The following is a 20,509-nucleotide window of genomic DNA, read 5'->3' as shown; positions in this document are numbered from 1 at the left end:
TGTGAGAAGAATTATTCTATCGTAGAAAAAGAATGTTTAGCCATAAAGTGAGCGGTGGACACGTTACGTTATTACCTGCTGGGTAGACAGTTTCGGCTGATCTCTGATCATGCCCCGCTCAGGTGGATGAGGGAGAAAAAGGGTAGGAATGCCAGTTACCCGTTGGTTTCTAGCCCTGCAGGATTATAGCTTCCATGTTGAACATAGAGCTGGGCGGCTGCATGGTAATGCTGATTCCCTATCGAGACTCCCTTGTCTAGTGGTAGGTGGTGCCAAGCCCCACGGCTTTGGGCAGAGAGGGGAGGTGTGTAACAGGGTTACTGGTCCTATAGTCGATGGGAGGTATGTGTCGCAGAGATGGTTATCCTCTGTAATGTAAGCCCGGGAGTAAGCTCCAGTACATGTAGTGCTGGGAGAATATTAGTAGAATATTAGGAGAATATTAGGGCCGGGTTTTACGAGCAGCCGGAGAGATGGGTGGGTCTGGCTGCTCACATACCTCCACTTCTGGGTCTACTTGTGGATATAAAAGGAGACCAGGAGTCTCATAGGGTGTCTGTGTTTGGGGATTGCTGGACTCTAACAGAGAGGAGCTCTGTGTGAAAGTGGACTGTTTATGCCGAGCGGGCACGCCCGCAGTGACACGGACTTATTGGGGGTTTTTTTTGTTGTTTTATACCTTTGTGGCCGAAAAGGCTTGCTTTATGTTTCTGCTGAAGCAAGTTATGAGACTTTTAAAATAAACTTGCTGGACTTTTCTAATGAAACCGTTCCTGTCCTTACCTCAACACGCAGCCAAGTGAGTAGCCTTGTTACATTATGTACACACCATGTTTTCGGTTTAAGTTTTATAGGATCTCTTGAAAAAGTCTACAGAATGTAGGCCTGTATATATTAATTGTACAGATTTGATATTTACTCCCATACAAAAAGCATATTGTGCAGTGCACTTCTGTATGTCAGCACACATTTCTTTAGAATTGGTGCAACTGTATCACAGCATGCATTAGCTTAAATCTATGGGCACTGTATGTAAGGTTATGTTCACAGATTTATTGCAAACATTTCTGCACCCAGGGAGAGAATGGGGTGTCCGGGGCCCACAGGAGAGATTGATTCTAGGGGCCCACCTTACCACTATATGCAAATACCTATTAGCCGTTATTCCCCTTATAGTGGAGCATCAACAGAAAAATACAGGCATCTCCTGCACATCTACTGTGTGCACACAATGACTGGGATGTACCATTACGGTAGTTTGCATTAATGGGGCTCTTTGGTAAAAACAAGTTATCATCAATCCATGGGATCCACAGGATCAGTGATAAATTATTAATTGATGGAATCCGACCATTGGAAACCACACCAATTGAAAGAACAGAAAACCTTTATCCATGACAGGGCACTTTTTTCCTCATTTTATAATGCAGCAGGTCGGATGACTGACTGCAGCTCCATTGATTCTCTTTGGGGCAGCCAGAAAAAGCCATGTACAGCACTCACAGCCACTGAGGGAATGAATGGAGCAGTGGTAGAGTCATAAGCAAGCTCCTGTCTAATGGGGATAAAAGTTCCATATGCTGCCAATCGGTGCGGGTCCCTGCAGTCGGACCCCACCAAGCTATAAGATATCAGCCTATGGAGAGGAGATTACTTGTTTTCACTGGAGAACCTCTGTAAGTGCAATCTCTGCCACTCTCTAATAGTCACAGGACAGGGAGAGGTTAAACTTCCAAGTATATAATCTCTAATGGAAGTAAATAATATAATTAATATCAAAGAGAACAAATGAACATAATTCACAACATAATGCATTATACCAAGACCAATAATACCACAAACAGATGACAAACACTGCCATACCATGACCAGACCACATATTACCACCACATAGTGACTGAATAATACCACATGCAATGGATAAATACTGCCACCGCATGAACAGACCACATATTACCACCACATAGTGACCGAGTAATATCAAACACAAGGGACGTGCATCAGCACGGCTCTGTACAGTACAAGCGATCAGATAGTGGCAGCTTCAAGTTCCCTAAGGGAACTAGTAAAAACAACGAAGTAAAAAAAAAAGTTTAAAAAAATCTAAAAAATAAAAAAACAACAAAAGTTACAATCACCCTCTTTTGCCCCTTTGAAAATAAATCGATATTAAAAAATACACATATTTGGTATTACCGCTTTCACAAATGCCCGATATATCAAAATATCAAACAAAATTAAACCGATCGGTAGAGGGCGTAACGTAAAAAAAATAAAAATGGCCAAATTACGTTTTTTGGTCCCTGCAACTTTGCAATAAAATGAATGACATTCAATCAAAACATCGCATCTACCCAAAAATGGTATAATTAAAAAACACCAGCTCAGGATAGAAGAAATAAGCGCTCACAGCCCCAGTTCCCAAAAAATGAGAGCATTATGGGTCTTGGAAAATAGCAATAATTGCGCAATTATTTTTTTTTTAGAAATGTCTGGGGGTTTTTTTTCACCACTTAAATAATAAAAGAAAACTATACATGTTTGGTATCTATGAACTCATACCTGGAGAATCATACTGCCTGGTCAGTTTTACAATATAATGAAAAATGAAAACATTGTGGAATTGCATTTTTTTTTGTAATGTTATCATACTTGGAATTTTTGTAATGTACACTATATAGTAAAATGAATGGTGTCATTCAAAAGGACAACTCGTCCCGCAAAAACAACCCTGATACGCCTATATTGACGGAAAAGGAAAAAAGTTATGGTTCTTGGAAGAAAGGGAGGAAAAAACTAAAATGAAAAATAGAACACTGCCGGGGGTGTTGTGCCTTAAGGAATGTTTGTGTGCAGCTCAACCTGATGTAGTTAGAAAAACAGGAGAAAAAACAAAGTAAGGCGCAAAGTAAATCAATTTATTGTTAACATTGGCACATCAGGAAAATTGGCAGATCAATCCATGGACAATGTGTGACATAAAAAATACAAATGATGGTATAGGACATACAAGAATACAATCAAAAGATGTAAGTATGATTCAATCACTTAGAAGAACCCGCATACATATGTCTAATTTTACAGAAATTCCAGAGAACATTTACATAAAACATGTTGAGGATATATAGGGAATATATATATATCACATAAATATTGCACACACTCTTATAGCCTAATGTAGCGGGGAATATTGGCGTCACAAAATCACCAAAGTTATAAGTGTACATCCAAAACCATCAAAACAGTGAATATGTGCATAGGACCACAAAATGGCAAATATGTGAATAGAACCAAAACATGATGAAAAGAATTCCAAAACGTATGTGTAGCACATCATATTGCACATAGCCCTAACCACATAATGCAATGATTATGCAGCTATCACAGAAACTCACAACCATGAGCATACAAATACACAGTTGATTAGCATGTCAGACAGCAATAAGTTTAAACGTATAAAGTGCACTAAGATAGGAGTGGTAAAAAACCACAGGTGTAGATTGCACAGAAAATTGCACACAGCCCTAGCAGCACAGAGAATCATGGAGCCGTCATACCCATGAGTGTGAGCACACAAACTCCAATAGAGAGCAGCAGAGGTCCCCCGATACCTGGATCCCAACGTACGTTTCACGATCTTTGCGGTGTGATTATTTCATCGGGGGGGAGGGGGAAAGAAAAAAAGTTATGGTTCTTGTAAGAAAGGGAGGAAAAAACTAAAATGAAAAATAGAACACTGCGGGGGGTGTTGTGCCTTAAGGAATGTTTGTGTGCAGCTCAACCTGATGCAGTTAGAAGCTAAACCACCAGGTGTCGCACAAGCACAGCTAGACAGGAACTAATAGAAGAAATCCCTAGGTGACGCAGAACCTAGGGGAGAGTAATCAAACAGGCCAAGTTTGATGCACAGAGAGGTCACGTTCAGGACAATAGGGAAAACCGAGACAGAGTCAAAGCACAAGCCTAAGTCGGTACATAAAGGGAGTCAGTCAGTAGGTAGGGATGAGATCAGTCAACAGGGATGGTAATGAGTGGAAAATGTGGGTAATACAGAGGGAGGTAAATGGAGGGAGTAGGACAGAACACCGGGATGAGCACAAAGGAATAAGGGGATGGGATGGAGGGGGGTCACGGGGAGGTTAGGGAATGCAGACACGGGCAAAGGGAGGAAGTCGGGAGAGCTGAAGGAGGGCAGCAGTAGCGGGAAAGGATCAGGGAAGACATGAGCAGATCAGAGACGAGTACTTGCCGAAACCAGAAATATCACTGGCGGCGCAGCAGCAGAGTCAGCTCCGTAATAAAGCGGAGGGGAGTCCAAATCAAGGTCAGGAAGATCCCTCCCCCAAGGTCAGGGAGAGGGTGAAAACCCAAATGGGGACCAAAAAGGTTAAGCCAGCTTTGCAGGAGGCCGGTTCGCAGAGAAAAGGCGAGAAACTGGCTCTGCAGGATGGCGGGCCTGCAGAGCAGGTCAGGTCAGTAAGCAAAGACACCCAAACTGCACTCTCTGTCTGGACTGACTTATTGTGCTGCGCCTCCACGTTAACCCTTCACCTACCCCTGGGGAAAAGCCCTGCTCGTGGAGGGCTCCACCATCCACGCTGCCCTCATCCATCATCCCCAGTGGGAATTCGCAGCGGCGGCCCTACCATACCTGGCCGCAAACCGCGAGTGGCGTAGTCGGACTTTATTTTTATTTTTTTATTCTTCTTTTCATTTAAAACTGGTCCACGGTGCCCCCGAATCCGGAACACCTCGGGCCATGGAACGTTCGGATCCGAGCAGCCCGGCTGCCCTGGGGCGCGACAAGGGCATCTTTTATTGATTACTTACCTGTGAATAGAAAACCTTTTACTGATTATGTCAATACCACGATGGTGGATGCCTAATTATATACAGTTCTCCAACTTTTCCATTTCTACAATCCTACCATCCCTACAAGTGTCATTTGATAACAGCAGCCTGCTTGATATTTCAAGGGAATCTGTCAGCAGGTTTTTGCTACCTCATCTGAGAGTAGCATGATGTAGGCAAAGAGACTCTGAATCCAACAATGTATCACTTAGATTATTGGTTGCAGTCGCTCTGACACAATCAAAATTTTTAAATTTAGCATGTAGCAGAGCTGAGAGCGCTGTCTCCGCCCACACCTCTATAGAGATTGTACCGGACTACTGTGCACATGACATTGTAGTCTGAGCAATGATAAGTCCTGCTTGTGTCCTGCTGCTTAAACAAACATTGCAGAAAAACAACAGATCTGACTGTGACAAGACAGGAATCCATGAATTCCATGTTTTAACCCTTGCAGCATCCTGTCTTCAGCTTACATAGCAAAAACCTGATGACAGATTCCCTTTAAAGGATTAATGCCACAGCTATAGATACTGGTTATGTATCTAGGGTATCACAATTGCTTTCTTGATAACATGTGCACCAAATAGTGAAATTACTGGATACAACTCTACATTTCTTACATATTTATACAGGTTGAAAAAAAGACATAGGTCCATTTAGTTCAACCTTCCTTCACCAATTACACATTTTGTCATTAAGACATTTATAACCAACAATGTTATGTGTACTGAGGAAATTATACAGCCCTTTTTAGAAGCTGTTATAATATCTGCCATTACTACCTCTTGTGGTAGGGAATTCCACAGTCTGACTGCTCTAACTGTAAAGAACCCTTTAAAAATTCCACTATCACTGGTGGGGTTTTCTGTGTGGCACTATTTCTTCCCCACCCATACACACAAAATGATTTTTATTACATACAGTACTATTCTGCTGTAATGTATGCGTCAGGGGTGGACATATTAATGCAACCTATGCCGCATAGGGGCCCAAGATGTAGGGGGACCCTCTTACACTTACAAAATAGGAGAAAATGTGCATTACAATGGGCTATTGGGATACAAAGGGCCCTTATACTGTTCTTTTACAGTGGTCCTCTTCTGTCTGTGTCCACCACTGGTTTGTGTTGAACTTTCTAAAGATATGATCCTATATAAATATATTTTAAAAAGTATTGAAACACTGGTGTTCTCTATCCAAAGGATAAGAGATAACTTTCTGGTCACTGGTGGTCTGTTTGCTGAGATCAGTGGTCCTAAGAAGAGGGTTTACCTGAAAATAGAGACCTAAACAGAACTTTTTCTTATTTTTTCAGGCTTACAATTCACGCTGAATGCACAATGCACCTTGAAGATTTCCCTATGGATGTTCATGCCTGTCCATTAAAATTTGGAAGCTGTGAGTATTTTCAGATTTTTTTTTTTTTACTATGATGTAAACATTTTTGACCTTTTCCAACATGTGACATATTCCAAAGCCTATCCAATATGGTGTGGGTGCAGGCTGTACTATACAGCCAGAACCTGCCCCTGACAGCAGTGATCGGATGTAACACGGATTGTTGTTGTTTAACCACAAGTTACTGTAACTGGTGGAAGGGTTAGTCCAGCGCCCATTGCTCTCTCTACTCCTGAGACGTGAACATAGAGTGCCGATGGGACTCCTCTTGTGGGCCTTCATTGCCACCATCTTGGTACTTTTAGGAAATCATTAATTTCATTACTAAAGTATGTATCTCCACATCTATAAAGGTCCAATCAGTCAGAATAGAAAACTATTTCACTCATACTGTAAACGCCATGTAGAAAAAAAATAAAAAAATCGAAAAATATATTTTTTCCATTTTAGTTCAATTCACACCATAGATGGAAAAAATAACTAATCAATTCGTTTTATGTATCCAGTGAAGGTATTAATCCCCTCACACTCCTTGCCATACATGTACATCATGTTGAAGTGTTACGGTATGTACTGTACCACATTGTACATGTATGGTTCAGGCACAGGACTGGTACCCATGCCACTCACAGCAAGAGCCGCCATGTATAAATAAGATCCCACTGCAACAGTCAGAATCGCACCTGTGTGCAAACCAGACATCTTAAAGGGAACCTGTCAGCAGAAATTTCGCAATAAACCTAAAAGATTCCCCTTCTGCAGCTCCTGGGCTGCATTCTAGAAAGGTTCCTCTTGCTATTGTGCCCTCTTTGAGATCTAAATAAATACTTTATAAAGTCTTACCTTTTTGTATGCAAATTTTTTTCATGGTCACGGGGGCGGGCTGTCTTGCGTCTGTTATTCGCTTCCTGACGCTTTACGCCGTCCCCCATTGCTCATTTCCATACATGAGGACTCCGCCCAGTGCTCCCGAGGTCTCGCACATGCCCAGTGGCACTATCGCGGGACAGCACTGTGTAAAGCGTGACCGCTGGTGAGGTGATTGCGCAGGCGCGAAATTATGGGCTGTGTTGTGATTGTCATCAGCAGCATCATCCAAGTACCCGCCCATAATCTCGTGCCCGCGTTTTTCCCTCTGCCTCCACCGTTATGCGCAAGCACTGGCCATATGAACCCACGTCACCTATTACCGCAGGCGCGAGATTATGGGCGGCGCTGTGATTGTCATCAGCAGCGTCATCCAAGTACCCGCCCATAATCTCTCGCCTGCGGTAATAGGTGACATCGGTTCATATGGCCAGCGCTTGCGCATAACGGTGGAGGCAGAGGGAAAAGGGCGAGCACGAGATTATTATTACCATAAAAAAAATTTGCATACAAAAAGGTAAGTCTTCATAAAGTATTTATTTAGGTCTCAAAGGGGGTACAATAGCAACAGGAACCTTTATAGAATGCAGCCCAGGAGCTGCAGAAGGGGAATCTTTTAGGTTTATTGCGAAATTTCTGCTGACAGGTTCCCTTTAACTTTTTGACTTTTTGAAGGAAAGCTGACGGGTTGCCAAGGCAGCCGGATGCCTAATAATGGCCTACGTGGTTGCCATATTCCTAGGCCTACCAGACCTAGCTGGAGGTGGTTTTATATATGTGACCTGCCCGTCAAACACTAATACAAACACATGACGTACAGTGTATTAACATGGCAATCAAAAGATCGCATGTCCAAGTCTCCTTGTGGGACTAAGGTTATGTTCTCATGTAGCGGTTTAAGAGGTATTCCCATCTCCAAGAATATTAGCAAATACCTCCAATTAGAAATCTATCTATATATATAATTGCCTTATTCTGTCTGTCACTCTGTCTGTCTGTCTGTCTGTCTTGCTCCAAAATTGTGTCCTTACGGTGACACAAAGCTGATTGGCCGCTGGGCTCGCCATGGCCCCGCCCCCCCCCGCACGGATTGGCCGCTCGTCCAGGCTGCGCCCCCACACGGATTGGCTGGCCGCTCGCCCAGGCTCCGCCCCCCCACAGATTGGTTTCTCGCCCCGGCACCCTGCAGGCATTGGCAACTCGGCCACGCCCCGCCCCCCTCACGCAATGCACGCTAGCTCTGGCCCCGCCCCCCCCGCATTCCCCGAACCGACACGGTCATGGAGCCACGACTACCAGGTGAGTACTGTACCCCTGGGAGCCCACATCAGTGTACGCCGCCAAACCAGCCGACACATACCCTCGCATTGCTGGGGCTGGCTGGCGTATGCTGGTGTGGGCTCTCGTGCGAGCGGGGGACGAGATACGCTGGTAACCATGGTAGCATAGTTACCAGCGCATCAAGGTCCTGCAGCGGCGGAAAATACACACACGCACACACATAACAGCACACACACACACACATCAGATCACACTCACTCTCACACACACATCACATCGCATCCACATACTCACAACATCCTGGGATATCGCTTGCTTCTCGGCGGCGATACTGTGCTGTGAGCTTCCAGGACCTGCCGGAGGATCACATGGCCAGAAGCATGTGGTATCTCCGGATGTTGTGAGTATGAGCGCGTATGTGCAATATCGTCAATGTGTGTGTGCGTGAGTGTATGCGATCGGGGTGTGTGTGAGTGTATGCGATCGGGTGTGTGTGAGTGTATGCGATCGGGTGTGTGTGAGTGTATGCGATCGGGTGTGTGTGTGGGTGTGTGAGTGTATGCGATCGGGTGTGTGTGGGTGTGTGTGAGTGTATGCGATCGGATCTGTGAGTGTCGGCAGAGGAGCACGGCGTGCTGGAGGAGGCTGGGAGGAGAGAGGCTGATCCTGAGGAAGGCTGGGATGGGGAGGCTGAGAGAAGAGAGGCTGATGCTGTGGGAGGCTGAGGCTGGGGTAGGCTGGGAGGAGAGAGGCTGATGCTGGGGACCGAAAAGGCATCAGCTGGGGACAGAAAAGGCTGATGCTGGGAGGAGAGAGGCTGATGCTGGGATGAGAGAGGCTGATGCTGGGATGAGAGAGGCTGATGCTGGGGACAGAGAGGCTGATGCTGGGAGGAGAGAGGCTGATGCTGGGAGGAGAGAGGCTGATGCTGGGATGAGAGAGGCTGATGCTGGGGACAGAGAGGCTGATGCTGGGGACAGAGAGGCTGATGCTGGGATGAGAGAGGCTGATGATGCGGGTAGAGAAGCTGATGCTGGGAGGAGAGAGGCTGATGCTGCGGGCAGAGAGGCTGATGCTGCGGGTAGAGAGGCTGATGCTGGTGCAGCATGGGGGATGGAGCACGATGGGGGGTGCGCAGCATGGGGGATGGAGCACGTTTGGGAGTGCTCAGCATGGCGCATGGAGCTCGTTTGGGAGTTCGCAGCATGGCGGATGAACCACGTTTGGGACTGCGCAGCATGGCGGATGGAGCACGTTTGGGAGTGTGCAGCATGGCGGATGGAGCACGTTTGGGAGTGCGCAGCATGGCGGATGGACCACGTTTGGGAGTGCGCAGCATGGCGGATGGAGCACGTTTGGGAGTGCGCAGCATGGCGGATGGAGCATGTTTGGGAGTGCGCAGCATGGCAGATGGAGCACGTTTGGGAGTGCGCAGCATGGGGGATGCAGCACGATGGGGAGTGCGGAGTATGGCGGATGGAGCACGTTTGGGAGTGCGCAGCATGGCGGACGTACCACTTTTGGGAGTGCGCAGCATGGCGGATGGAGCACGTTTGGGAGTGCGCAGCATGGGAGATGGAGCACGATGGGGGGTGCGCAGCATAGGGGATGGAGCACGATGGGGAGTGCGCTGCATGGGGGATGGAGCACGATGGGAAGTGCACACCTCCCCCCAACACACACACACACACGCGCGCGCACTGCACAACACACCACACACACACACTGGGAACCACAAACAACTGCCCTACACAGACACCCACACACACAGACAACGCTGCACACACAAATATACGCACATACCGCACAACACACACATTGCACAAAACATACCTCCCCCCAAAACACACCACACACACACAAACCGCGCAACACACACACAACGCTACAGACACACAGCGCTCCACAAACAACGCAACACACGCAACACACATACAACACCGCTCTCACCCCCCGTCACACCCAGACAACACCCAGAACATGTACAGCGCCCTACACAAACACTTGGTAACAACACACAACAACATCTATATATATATATATAATAAAAATCATACATGAACTACACAATACGTAAATTCTAGAATACCCGATGCGTAGAATCGGGCCACCTTCTAGTATATATATAATTGCCTTATTCTGTATGTCTGTCTGTCTGTCTGTCTTGCTCCAAAATTGTGTCACCGTGACAGTGTCCTTACAGTGACAACCGTCGGATTGGCCACTGGGCTCGGCCTGGCCCCACCCCTCCACACGGATTGGCCGCTCGGCTCGACCTGGCCCCGCCCCCCCACATGGATTAACCGTTTGGCAAGGCCCCGCCCCCCAGCACGTGATGCCCGTTAGGCCCGCCCCCACACACGATGCCCACTAGGCCACGCTTCCCACTCGTGATGCCCGCTAGGCCACGCCCCGCACGTGATGTCCGCTAGGCTACGCCCCGCACGCGATGCCTGCTAGGCCACGCCCCTGCATGCGATGTCTGCTAGGCCACACTCCCGCACACGATGCCCCCTAGGCCACGTCCACTCACACTATGCCCGCTAGGCCACGCCCCCTCACACTATGCCCACTCGGCCACGCCCCCTCACACTATGCCCGCTAGGCCACGCCCCCCGCACACGTTGAGCACCTGTACACCTCCCCCCCAGGACAACTCCTCCCATTATACTCCTCTTTCCCAGGACTACTCCTCCCATTATACTTCTCCTATTATAATCCTCCTATTATATTCCTCTCTGAGGGGTGCGCAGCATGGGGGATGGAGCACGATGGGGAGTGCAGCATGGGGGATGGTGCACGATGGAGGGTGCAGCATGGGGGGTCGACCACGATGGGGGGTGCCCAGAATGGGGGGATGAAACACGATGGGGGATGGAGCACGATGGGGGGTGCCCAGAATGGGGGATGAAACACGATGGGGGGTGCGCAGCATGGGGGATGGAGCACGATGGGGGGTGCGCAGCATGGGGGATGGAGCACGATGGGGAGTGCAGCATGGGGGATGGAGCACGATGGGGAGTGCAGCATGGGGGATGGAGCACGATGGGGGGTGCCCAGAATGGGGGGATGAAACACGATGGGGGGTGCGCAGCATGGGGGATGGAGCACGATGGGGGGTGTGCAGCATGGGGGATGGAGCACGATGGGGAGTGCAGCATGGGGGATGGAGCACAATGGGGGGTGCAGCATGGGGGATGGAGCACGATGGGTGGTGCAGCATGGGGGGTGGACCACGATGGGGGGTGCCCAGAATGGGGGGATGAAATACGATGGGGGGTGCGCAGCATGGGGGATGAAACACAATGGGGGGGTGCGCAGCATGGGGGATGGAGCACGATGGGTGGTGCGCAGCATGGGGGATGGAGCACGATGGGGGGTGCGCAGCCTGGGGGATGGAGCACAATGGGGGATGCGCAGCATGGGGGAAGGAGCAGCATGGGGGGTGCAGCATGGGGGGTGGACCACGATGGGGGGTGCACACCTCCCCCCAAAACACACACAGACCGCCACACATGCACCGCACAACACACCACACACACACTGGGAACCACAAACACCGCCCTACACAGACACACACACACACACAGATAATGCTGCACACACACAAACACTGCGGCACACACAAATATATGCACACTAGAAGGTGGCCCGATTCTACGCATCGGGTATTCTAGAATTTACGTATTGTGTAGTTCATGTATGATTTTTGTTCTATATATATATATATATATATGTTGTTGTGTGTAGTTACCAAGTGTTTGTGTAGGGCGCTGTACATGTTCTGAGTGTCGCGGGGGGTGAGAGCGGTGTTGTATGTGTGTTGCGTGTGTTGCGTTGTTTGTGGAGCGCTGTGTGTCTGTAGCGTTGTGTGTGTGTGTGTGTTGTGCGGTTTGTGTGTGTGTGGTGTGTTTTGGGGGGAGGTATGTTTTGAGCAATATGTGTGTTGTGCAGCATGTGCGTATATTTGTGTGTGCAGCGTTGTCTGTGTGTGTGGGTGTCTGTGTAGGGCGTTGTTTGTGATTCCTAGTGTGTGTGTGTTGTGCAGTGCGCGTGTGTGTGTGTGTTGGGGGGAGGTGTGCACCTCCCATCGTGCTCCATCCTCCATGCTGCGCACCCCCCCATCGTGCTGCATCCCCCATGCTGCGCACTCCCAAACGTGCTCCATCCGCCATGCTGCGCACTCCCAAACGTGGTCCATCCGCCATGCTGCGCACTCCCAAACGTGCTCCATCCGGCATGCTGCGCACTCCCAAACGTGCTCCATCCGGCATGCTGCGCACTCCCAAACGTGCTCCATCCGTCATGCTGCGCACTCCCAAACGTGCTCCATCCGCCATGCTGCGCACTCCCAAACGTGCTCCATCCGCCATGCTGCGCACTCCCAAACGTGCTCCATCCGCCATGCCGGATGGTGCACGATGGGGAGTGCGCAGTATGGCGGATGGAGCACGTTTGGGAGTGCGCAGTATGGCGGATGGAGCACGTTTGGGAGTGCGCATGGCGGATGGACCACGTTTGGGAGTGCGCAGCATGGCGGATGGACCACGTTTGGGAGTGCGCAGCATGGCGGATGGACCACGTTTGGGAGTGCGCAGCATGGCGGATGGAGCACGTTTGGGAGTGCGCAGCATGGCGGATGGAGCACGTTTGGGAGTGCGCAGCATGGCGGATGGAGCATGATGGGGGGTGCGCAGCATGGCGGATGGAGCACGTTTGGGAGTGCGCAGCATGGCGGATGGAGCACTTTTGGGAGTGTGCAGCATGGCGGATAGAGCACGATGGGGAGTGCGCAGCATGGCGGATGGAGCACGTTTGGGAGTGCGCAGCATGGGGGATGGAGCACGTTTGGGAGTGTGCAGCATGGCGGATAGAGCACGTTTGGGAGTGCGCAGCATGGCAGATGGAGCACGTTTGGGAGTGCGCAGCATGGCGGATGGAGCACGTTTGGGAGTGTGCAGCATGGCGGATAGAGCACGATGGGGAGTGCGCAGCATGGCGGATGGAGCACGTTTGGGAGTGCGCAGCATGGGGGATGCAGCACGATGGGGAGTGCGCAGTATGGCGGATGGAGCACGTTTGCTCAGCCTCTCTCCTTCCAGCCTCCCTCAGCATCAGCCTCCCCCTCCCAGCCTTCCCCAAGATCAGCCTCTCTGCTCCCAGCCTCCTCCAGCACGCCGTGCTCCTCTGCCGACACTCACCCACACCCGATCGCATCCACTCACCCACACAACCGATCGCATCCACTCACCCACACAACCGATCGCATCCACTCACACACACAACCGATCGCATCCACTCACACACACAACCGATCGCATGCACTCACACACACAACCGATCGCATCCACTCACACACACAACCGATCGCATCCACTCACACACACCCGATCGCATACACTCACACACACAGACACTGACGATATTGCACATACGCGCTGATACTCACAACATCCGGGGATATCACATGCTTCTGGCCATGTGATCCTCCGTCAGGTCCTGGAAGCTCACAGCACAATATCGCCGCCGAGAAGCAAGCGATATCCCAGGATGTTGTGAGTATTTGGATGCGATGTGATGTGTGAGGTATGTGTGAGTGTGATCTGATTTGTGTGTGTGTGTGTGCTGTTATGTTATGTATGTTCCGCAGCTGCAGGACCTTGATGTGTGGATGCGATGTGATGTGTGTGTGAGTGAGTGTGAGCCGGTGTACACTGGTAACTATGATACACATCGGGTAACTAAGGGACCTTAGTTACCCGATGTGTATAATGGTTACCAGCTTTCACGGCCTCCGTTAAGATCCCAGCATCGCAAGGTTATGTGTGGCGCTGCCGGGATCCTGACGGAGCCGGTGTAGAAGCAAGCGATATCCCAGCATGTTGTGATGTGTGAGGTGTGTGTGGATGTGATGTGTGGATGTGATGTGTGAGGTGTGTGTGAGAGTGAGTGTGATCTGATGTGTGTGTGTACTCACCTGGGAATCGGAGCCCCGTGTCAGTTAGGCCAGAGCGAGCGTGCATTGCGTGAGGGGGGCGGGGCCTGCAGAGAGCCGGGGCTAGAGGCCAATCCATGTGGGGGGCCGGGGCCATGGCGAGCCCAGCGGCCAATCAGCTTTGTGTCACCGTAAGGACACAATTTCGGAGCATGACAGACAGACAGATAGACAGACAGATAGACAGACAGACAGACAGAATAAGGCAATTATATATATAGATACCGCGCAACACACACATTGCACAAAACATACCTCCCCAAAATACAGACACGCACTCCACACACACACACCCACACAAACCGCGCAACACACACAGCACCACACACACAGAACGCTGCAGACACACAGCACTCCACAAACAATGCAACACACAATGCAACACACAAACAACACCGCTCTCACACACCCCCACACCCAGACAACACCCAGAACATTTACAGCGCCCCACACAAACACTTGGCAACTACACACAACAACATCTATGTATATAACATATATGTATATATATATACATAGAACAAAAATCATACATTAACTACACAATACGTAAATTCTAGAATACCCGATGCGTTAGAATCGGGCCACCTTCTAGTGTAGTATAATTCTCCTGATTGGCTGTCTCTTACCTCATACACAGGGCATTTCAGCTTAGGTATCTTTGCTAAAAAAAACTCATATAGTGACAGTTGGCCGTAGATTGTAACTGTGGATACCTAATATGCAATGCCCTGCACAAGAGGTAAGAGACTTGGCTATATCAGGAGAATTATACTACATTTCTAATTGGAGGTATTTGCTGATATTATTATTATTATTATTATTATTATTATTATTATTATTATTATTATCATTATTACACCTACTACATAATGGGATAGGATCTTGGAGCTGGAAATGACCCGTTAATGCTGCTTTTTTTCCACTGCATTTTGTTTTGTCTTGTTTTTTAGAAAATCTGCTGCATTAAAGTCCACGTGCACACGATGAGTATTTGGTGAGTTTTTTTACCTCAGTATTTGTAGACAAAACCAGGAGTGGAACAGTGAGAGAAAAAATATATTAGAAACACGAGTGCCACGTCTGTATTTATCACCCATTCCTGTTTTTTTTCTACAAATACTGAGATAAAAAAACTCACTGAATACTCAGCATGGGCACATGGCCTTAATACTGAGGTAAAAAACTCACCAAATACTCAATGTGTGCACATGGCATAAGTATCCAAGCAAAGTGGATGTGACTACATGAAAATTCCTGACCACTGTGCGTTTAAAGATGATGTTGAACTGTGAGTTTATTGGTGATTTTTTTTCTGCATAGGCTTCCATGGGCAGCCTGAAAAAAACTTGTGTAAAAACACAAGTACTGGATGAAAGATTATTATTATATTTTGATCGGAATGCTAATACTATTTTTTACTGTTTAATGTTTAAAATTTTCAATAAAAAATATATAATAAAAAAACACGTAAAACACGCTGTTTTATTTTTAAATGCAAAATCAAAGCTTTTCTGTATTAAACACACTAAAAACCGCTGCTTCAAATTTACACCAAAATACATCAAATACAGGGGAAAATACAGCAAAAATGCAAATATTGCAGATTTTGGAGCGAACACCTGAAGAAAACAAGGAAATAAAAAAATTTGCAGAAGAATTGCAGGATTTATGCGACGTGTTAACACAGCCTAATGAGTATCATGAAGTGAAAAATTTTGTTTATTCTGCCTCTAAAAACAATAAGATAAAAAGTGATCAAAAAGTCACACGTATCCTAAATGGCACCAAAAGAAAATGACAGCTTGTTACTCTAAACACGAAAGCTTTAGGTTTTATCGATAGTTATTGTCTCTTTACAGCATTTACTATACGGTTGATTTAATTTTATATAATGAGAAATTGGACATTCTGATAACAAATATATATTTTTTTACTTTATTTTTGAACTGAGTGACTAAAACATTTTATTTTTTTTATATATCTTTAAAGGTTACTTATTTGTTTTTTACTTTATTCTTCACTTATGAATGTCTGATAGCTTTTTCTTATATGCTGCAATACTGTTGTTGTCATGCGATGTTCTGCCCCTCACTCACTAGGTGTCATGTTGACGTCAGACTCTGGTCACATTGCAGAGTATGGGAGGCAACTTTAAGGCCCTGTCACACACAGAGATAATCTGTGGTTGCAGTGAAATTGTGGACAATCAGTACCAGGTTTGTGGCTGTGTACAAATGGAACAATATGTCCATGATTTCACTGCAACCACAGATCTGCCAAAGATTTATCTGTGTGTGTGACGAGGCCTTTATGCTCCTTAATTGCTCAGCCAGAGTAAGCCATCGACTGTTTAGTGCGCTCTGGTCCTTGGTTTAGCAGGCGTTAATTCCTGACGGCTGGGGAATTGCTACTGGGGTCACAGGTTGCTGACGTTCTATTACAACCGCCTCCTCCTTCTAAAAAAAATGGTGTAACCTAGCCTCACATGCCGAAGATAGCTCTAGCTTTGCTCCAGCGTTATCTGTCTTTGTGCGTGGTGATCCAGTTGTAGGTGAACTGTTGTATGCAATTTGGTGTACTGTATAAATATCCTTGTTGTTTGCTTATTTCCTCCCTGTATTTTCTCCCTCAGCACGTATTGTTTTTTACCCTGTGTGTGCTTGCAGTGAGTTTGAGCCTAAGTTTCCCCCAGTCTGTCGGTATTTGTGGGATTCTTTACTCCTGTCCTTGCACTCCCCGGGGGTGTTAGACCAGGGCTCCTCAGGAGTTAGGGCTATGCTGGCGGTTCAGCCCTGGCTACCATCAAGCCTGCCTCTGGAATAAGGGACAGTTTAGGGTACCTAGTCTGAGGGCCATTCTAGGTGCCCCTACTGTGTCATACCCGTGACAGTTGTATTGAAGTATATAGTGAAAATTATGGTTTCCTATGAAAGCCTTTATCATTAGACTATGATTCGCTATGTAAGCGTAGAATAGTGTGAAGGCAGACTTGCTCTTCTATAGCTAAAACATCACAAAAAAATATCGCACATATTTGTATAACAAGAATAATTTAGGAATACTCTGACCTGGTGTATTTATGAACATTGTTTATCTGTTTGCCCATCAACCACCACTAGAAGTGTCACCATAAGGGGTCGGTAGATCGCTCCCATAACGAACTCATATACGTATTTTGCCTCTGATGTTAAAAAGTAAAAAAAAAAATTACTTTATTCAGTTATGCCAAAATTACAAGCCCCTTTCTTAGGCACAATTCACACAGTACACTGTTCTACACAACAGGACATCATGGGAAAGTTCTCATTCACATAAAAAAGTTGAATCCAGCAGTGGTTTGTGTTGCGTGTACAATATGGAAAATAATGATCGTAGTTCTTTGTTCCTTCTGCAGATGCTTATCCCAGTACTGAAGTGGTTTATGCCTGGACCAATGGTTCTGATAAATCTGTTGCTGTGGCTCCAGATGGCTCCAGACTCAATCAATATGACCTATTAGGTTTAGTAGTAGGAACTGAAACCATTCGTTCCAGCACAGGTATGTAGTGACAACTGTCAAGTTTCTTGTGGCTAGGCATATTATTTTTTGAAAACTTGTGTTTCAGAGAAAGTATACTTTGAAGATATGTCGATCACCTGCAGTGGTATCGGGAAGAGCCAGGTGAGGTCCATAGCTGAAGACCAGACTAGTGTCATGATTGACTCCTGGCTCAGCTGGAGCTGAGCCTTTTTTTTGTTTCACTTCTGATGCAAGTCACGTTAGGGGTTAATCCTTTCTGCCTCGTTCTGGAGGTCAGGCTGCTTTATTAGGGCACTGTTTCTCTTGGACTTCGCCAGTGATACTTCTGGCTCTGCTGTGTTCTGCTCTTGAGTGACCTGTTGTCTGCCCTGCCCCCTCCTGACCTCCGTGTTCACCTGACCTGTTAACCTCCTCTGTTGTCTGTTTCCATCAGTGTCTCTCCCGCTGTCTCCCTGTTCGTTCCTTATCTGTTTACCTTTATTCTGTCTTGTCTTCCCACTCCCCCTCGCTTCAAGGCTCTGATTTCCCGGCTACTGACTATTTGCTTCCCTCTGACTACGTTTAGACTTTGCCCTTGTGTATTTACAAGACCTCATGTTGTGACACGGCTTTCTGACGATTCTACTGCCATCTGGTGGGCTTGACTAGTATTACCTCTGCTAGGGAATTCCCTGCTCATACGTTTCCTCCACTTTTACGCCCCCTAGTGGTTTACCAGCTAACTACCTTCTCAGATAGTTTCAGGAATCCTCTCAGTCCCACATTACTGCGCTGTACTGCTATTGTACATCTTAGAGTACAGCGTGACAACTAGTTCATCTTCGCCCCACTAGTTCGTCTTCGACCGGCAATTCCCAGTGCCGTTGCCAGTGAGTGACAAGTATCCTCCGTGTGTGCAAGGAAAGAGACCTGTAAATCACCTTAAGAGCACTGGAAAGAGCCGACCTGGGGCGGAGAAGAACTAGTCTAGTCTCCGGTTATGCTTCCCAACAGATCTTCAAGGTATATATTTTTCTGAATTGCTTCAGTGTTTCAATGAGAATGGTTTGGGCAAGATGAAGCACCTAGCAAGTTCCTTTTCAAGAATACCTATCACCAGTCTGGAGCTGCCCTTTTTATGTAAAGAATAACTGAACTGTGTTAGGATTTAGGATAGTTATAAAAAGGGAAGCCCCAAAATAATGAATTTTCTAAATAACACCTATTAACAAAACAGGCTACAAGGGTCACAAATACTTTCTAAATGAACTAGCTTTCTAGCAAAAGTAGGTTCCAAACTTCCAAGTTGTGTGATCATGGGATTCAGAGTGGGATTTAATAACCCTTCTTATTGTGAAATAGAGAGATCTCGCTCTCTGAACAAAACCCACCACTGCTGCATATTTTACTGAGCTGTTACTGAACTGTAACATCAGAGGAGCTCAGTAAATTGTGCGGCAGAGCTGGGTTAGTGCAGAGAGCAAGATCTCGCTCTTTTATAGTGAGTGCAGTCATGGAGGGTGGTGGTATCCAGCTCTGAATCCTAGGATCACACAACCTTGAAATTTGGACGCCAAGTTACTAGAAAGTTGTGTTCCTTAGGGGTGCAGATGTGACGCCCCTGGCTATATGCCAGGGTGTCGCAGGGAACTGCACCTTCTCTCTTTCCTGGTGCAGGGCTCACTATCCTTGGTTCCAGGTTCCACCCAGTGGTATTGCTAACAACTGCATTCAAATCCCAATCCACACACACACCAGGGCTGGACAGACAAACCAGTGGGTAGGACTAGAGAGGAAAGGGCCGCCCACCGAAGGGTTAAGCAGACTGGTGGGAGGTGACAAGTCAGTGAGCTCCAGGGGAGCAAACGGAAAGGAAGCAAAGTGGAACCTCTCCAGAGGGAGAGGGATGCGGGGGTTGGAGCCCCCAGGAGAAGTGAAGTAGAGGCCCTCAGAGTCTGAGGGGCCGAGGAGTCGAAGCTCCCGAGAGGTCGGAGTAAACTGGGACACAGCAAAAGCAATACCATTGGGAGCGGATACCTGGACGTACTCTCCTTCCCAAGCAGCAGTGGTGCACTGGGACTTTTGGTTCACCTGCAGCATGTGTGTGTAATAACTTTACAAAACATCATCCAGCACCACGATAACCGGCCTGAGTGAGTACATGGTCATTCCCTGCTTCCAGCATCTCTGCGCTCCCCTGCACCCCACCATCCAGAGTCCCGGGGCCTTCCCTACCCGTGGATGGTGACGACATCTAGCTGCCCCACTCCATCACCCCGGGTACACCCTACGGCAGTGGCGGTACTCCCAATTACCGTACACCACGGGTGGAGTCACGAACTATATCTCCCCCCCTTCTTCATTTGAGTGTGGCCCCTAGCCCCCGGGTCTGGAGACCCTCGAGCCACGAGTAATCACCCCCGGATCCGAGCTGTTCGACCGCTGCAGGAGCGGCACACAGAGGGTTGTAGGATCCTGGGATTCAACAAACTAAAAGTTCAGACACAACGTTTGCTAGAAAGTTGTGTCATAAAGGGAGTCATTATGGACTCTTGTGTGAACCAGATTCAAGTTAGTCTGCAGTTAGACGTTAGCTATTAGATATTCATTCA

At 47.6% G+C, this 20,509-nt stretch overlaps 1 protein-coding gene across 2 annotated transcripts in view; it reads left to right on the top strand.

The window, feature by feature from the left end:
- The window catches only part of GABRA3 (gamma-aminobutyric acid type A receptor subunit alpha3), a 422,933-nt gene that overhangs the window by 344,554 nt on the left and 57,870 nt on the right, over window positions 1-20,509 (top strand). For both annotated transcript variants that reach the window (XM_075324027.1, XM_075324028.1), the window contains 2 exons: window positions 6,170-6,252; window positions 17,793-17,936. In XM_075324027.1, coding sequence (XP_075180142.1) covers window positions 6,170-6,252; window positions 17,793-17,936 — 227 coding nt within the window. The remainder of the gene's footprint in view (window positions 1-6,169; window positions 6,253-17,792; window positions 17,937-20,509) is intronic.

The sequence above is a fragment of the Anomaloglossus baeobatrachus genome, chromosome 9 (assembly GCF_048569485.1).
Source record: "Anomaloglossus baeobatrachus isolate aAnoBae1 chromosome 9, aAnoBae1.hap1, whole genome shotgun sequence".
NCBI lineage: Eukaryota > Metazoa > Chordata > Amphibia > Anura > Aromobatidae > Anomaloglossus > Anomaloglossus baeobatrachus.
Note: the sequence above shows the minus strand (reverse complement) of the source record. Positions and strands in the feature narration are given on the sequence as shown.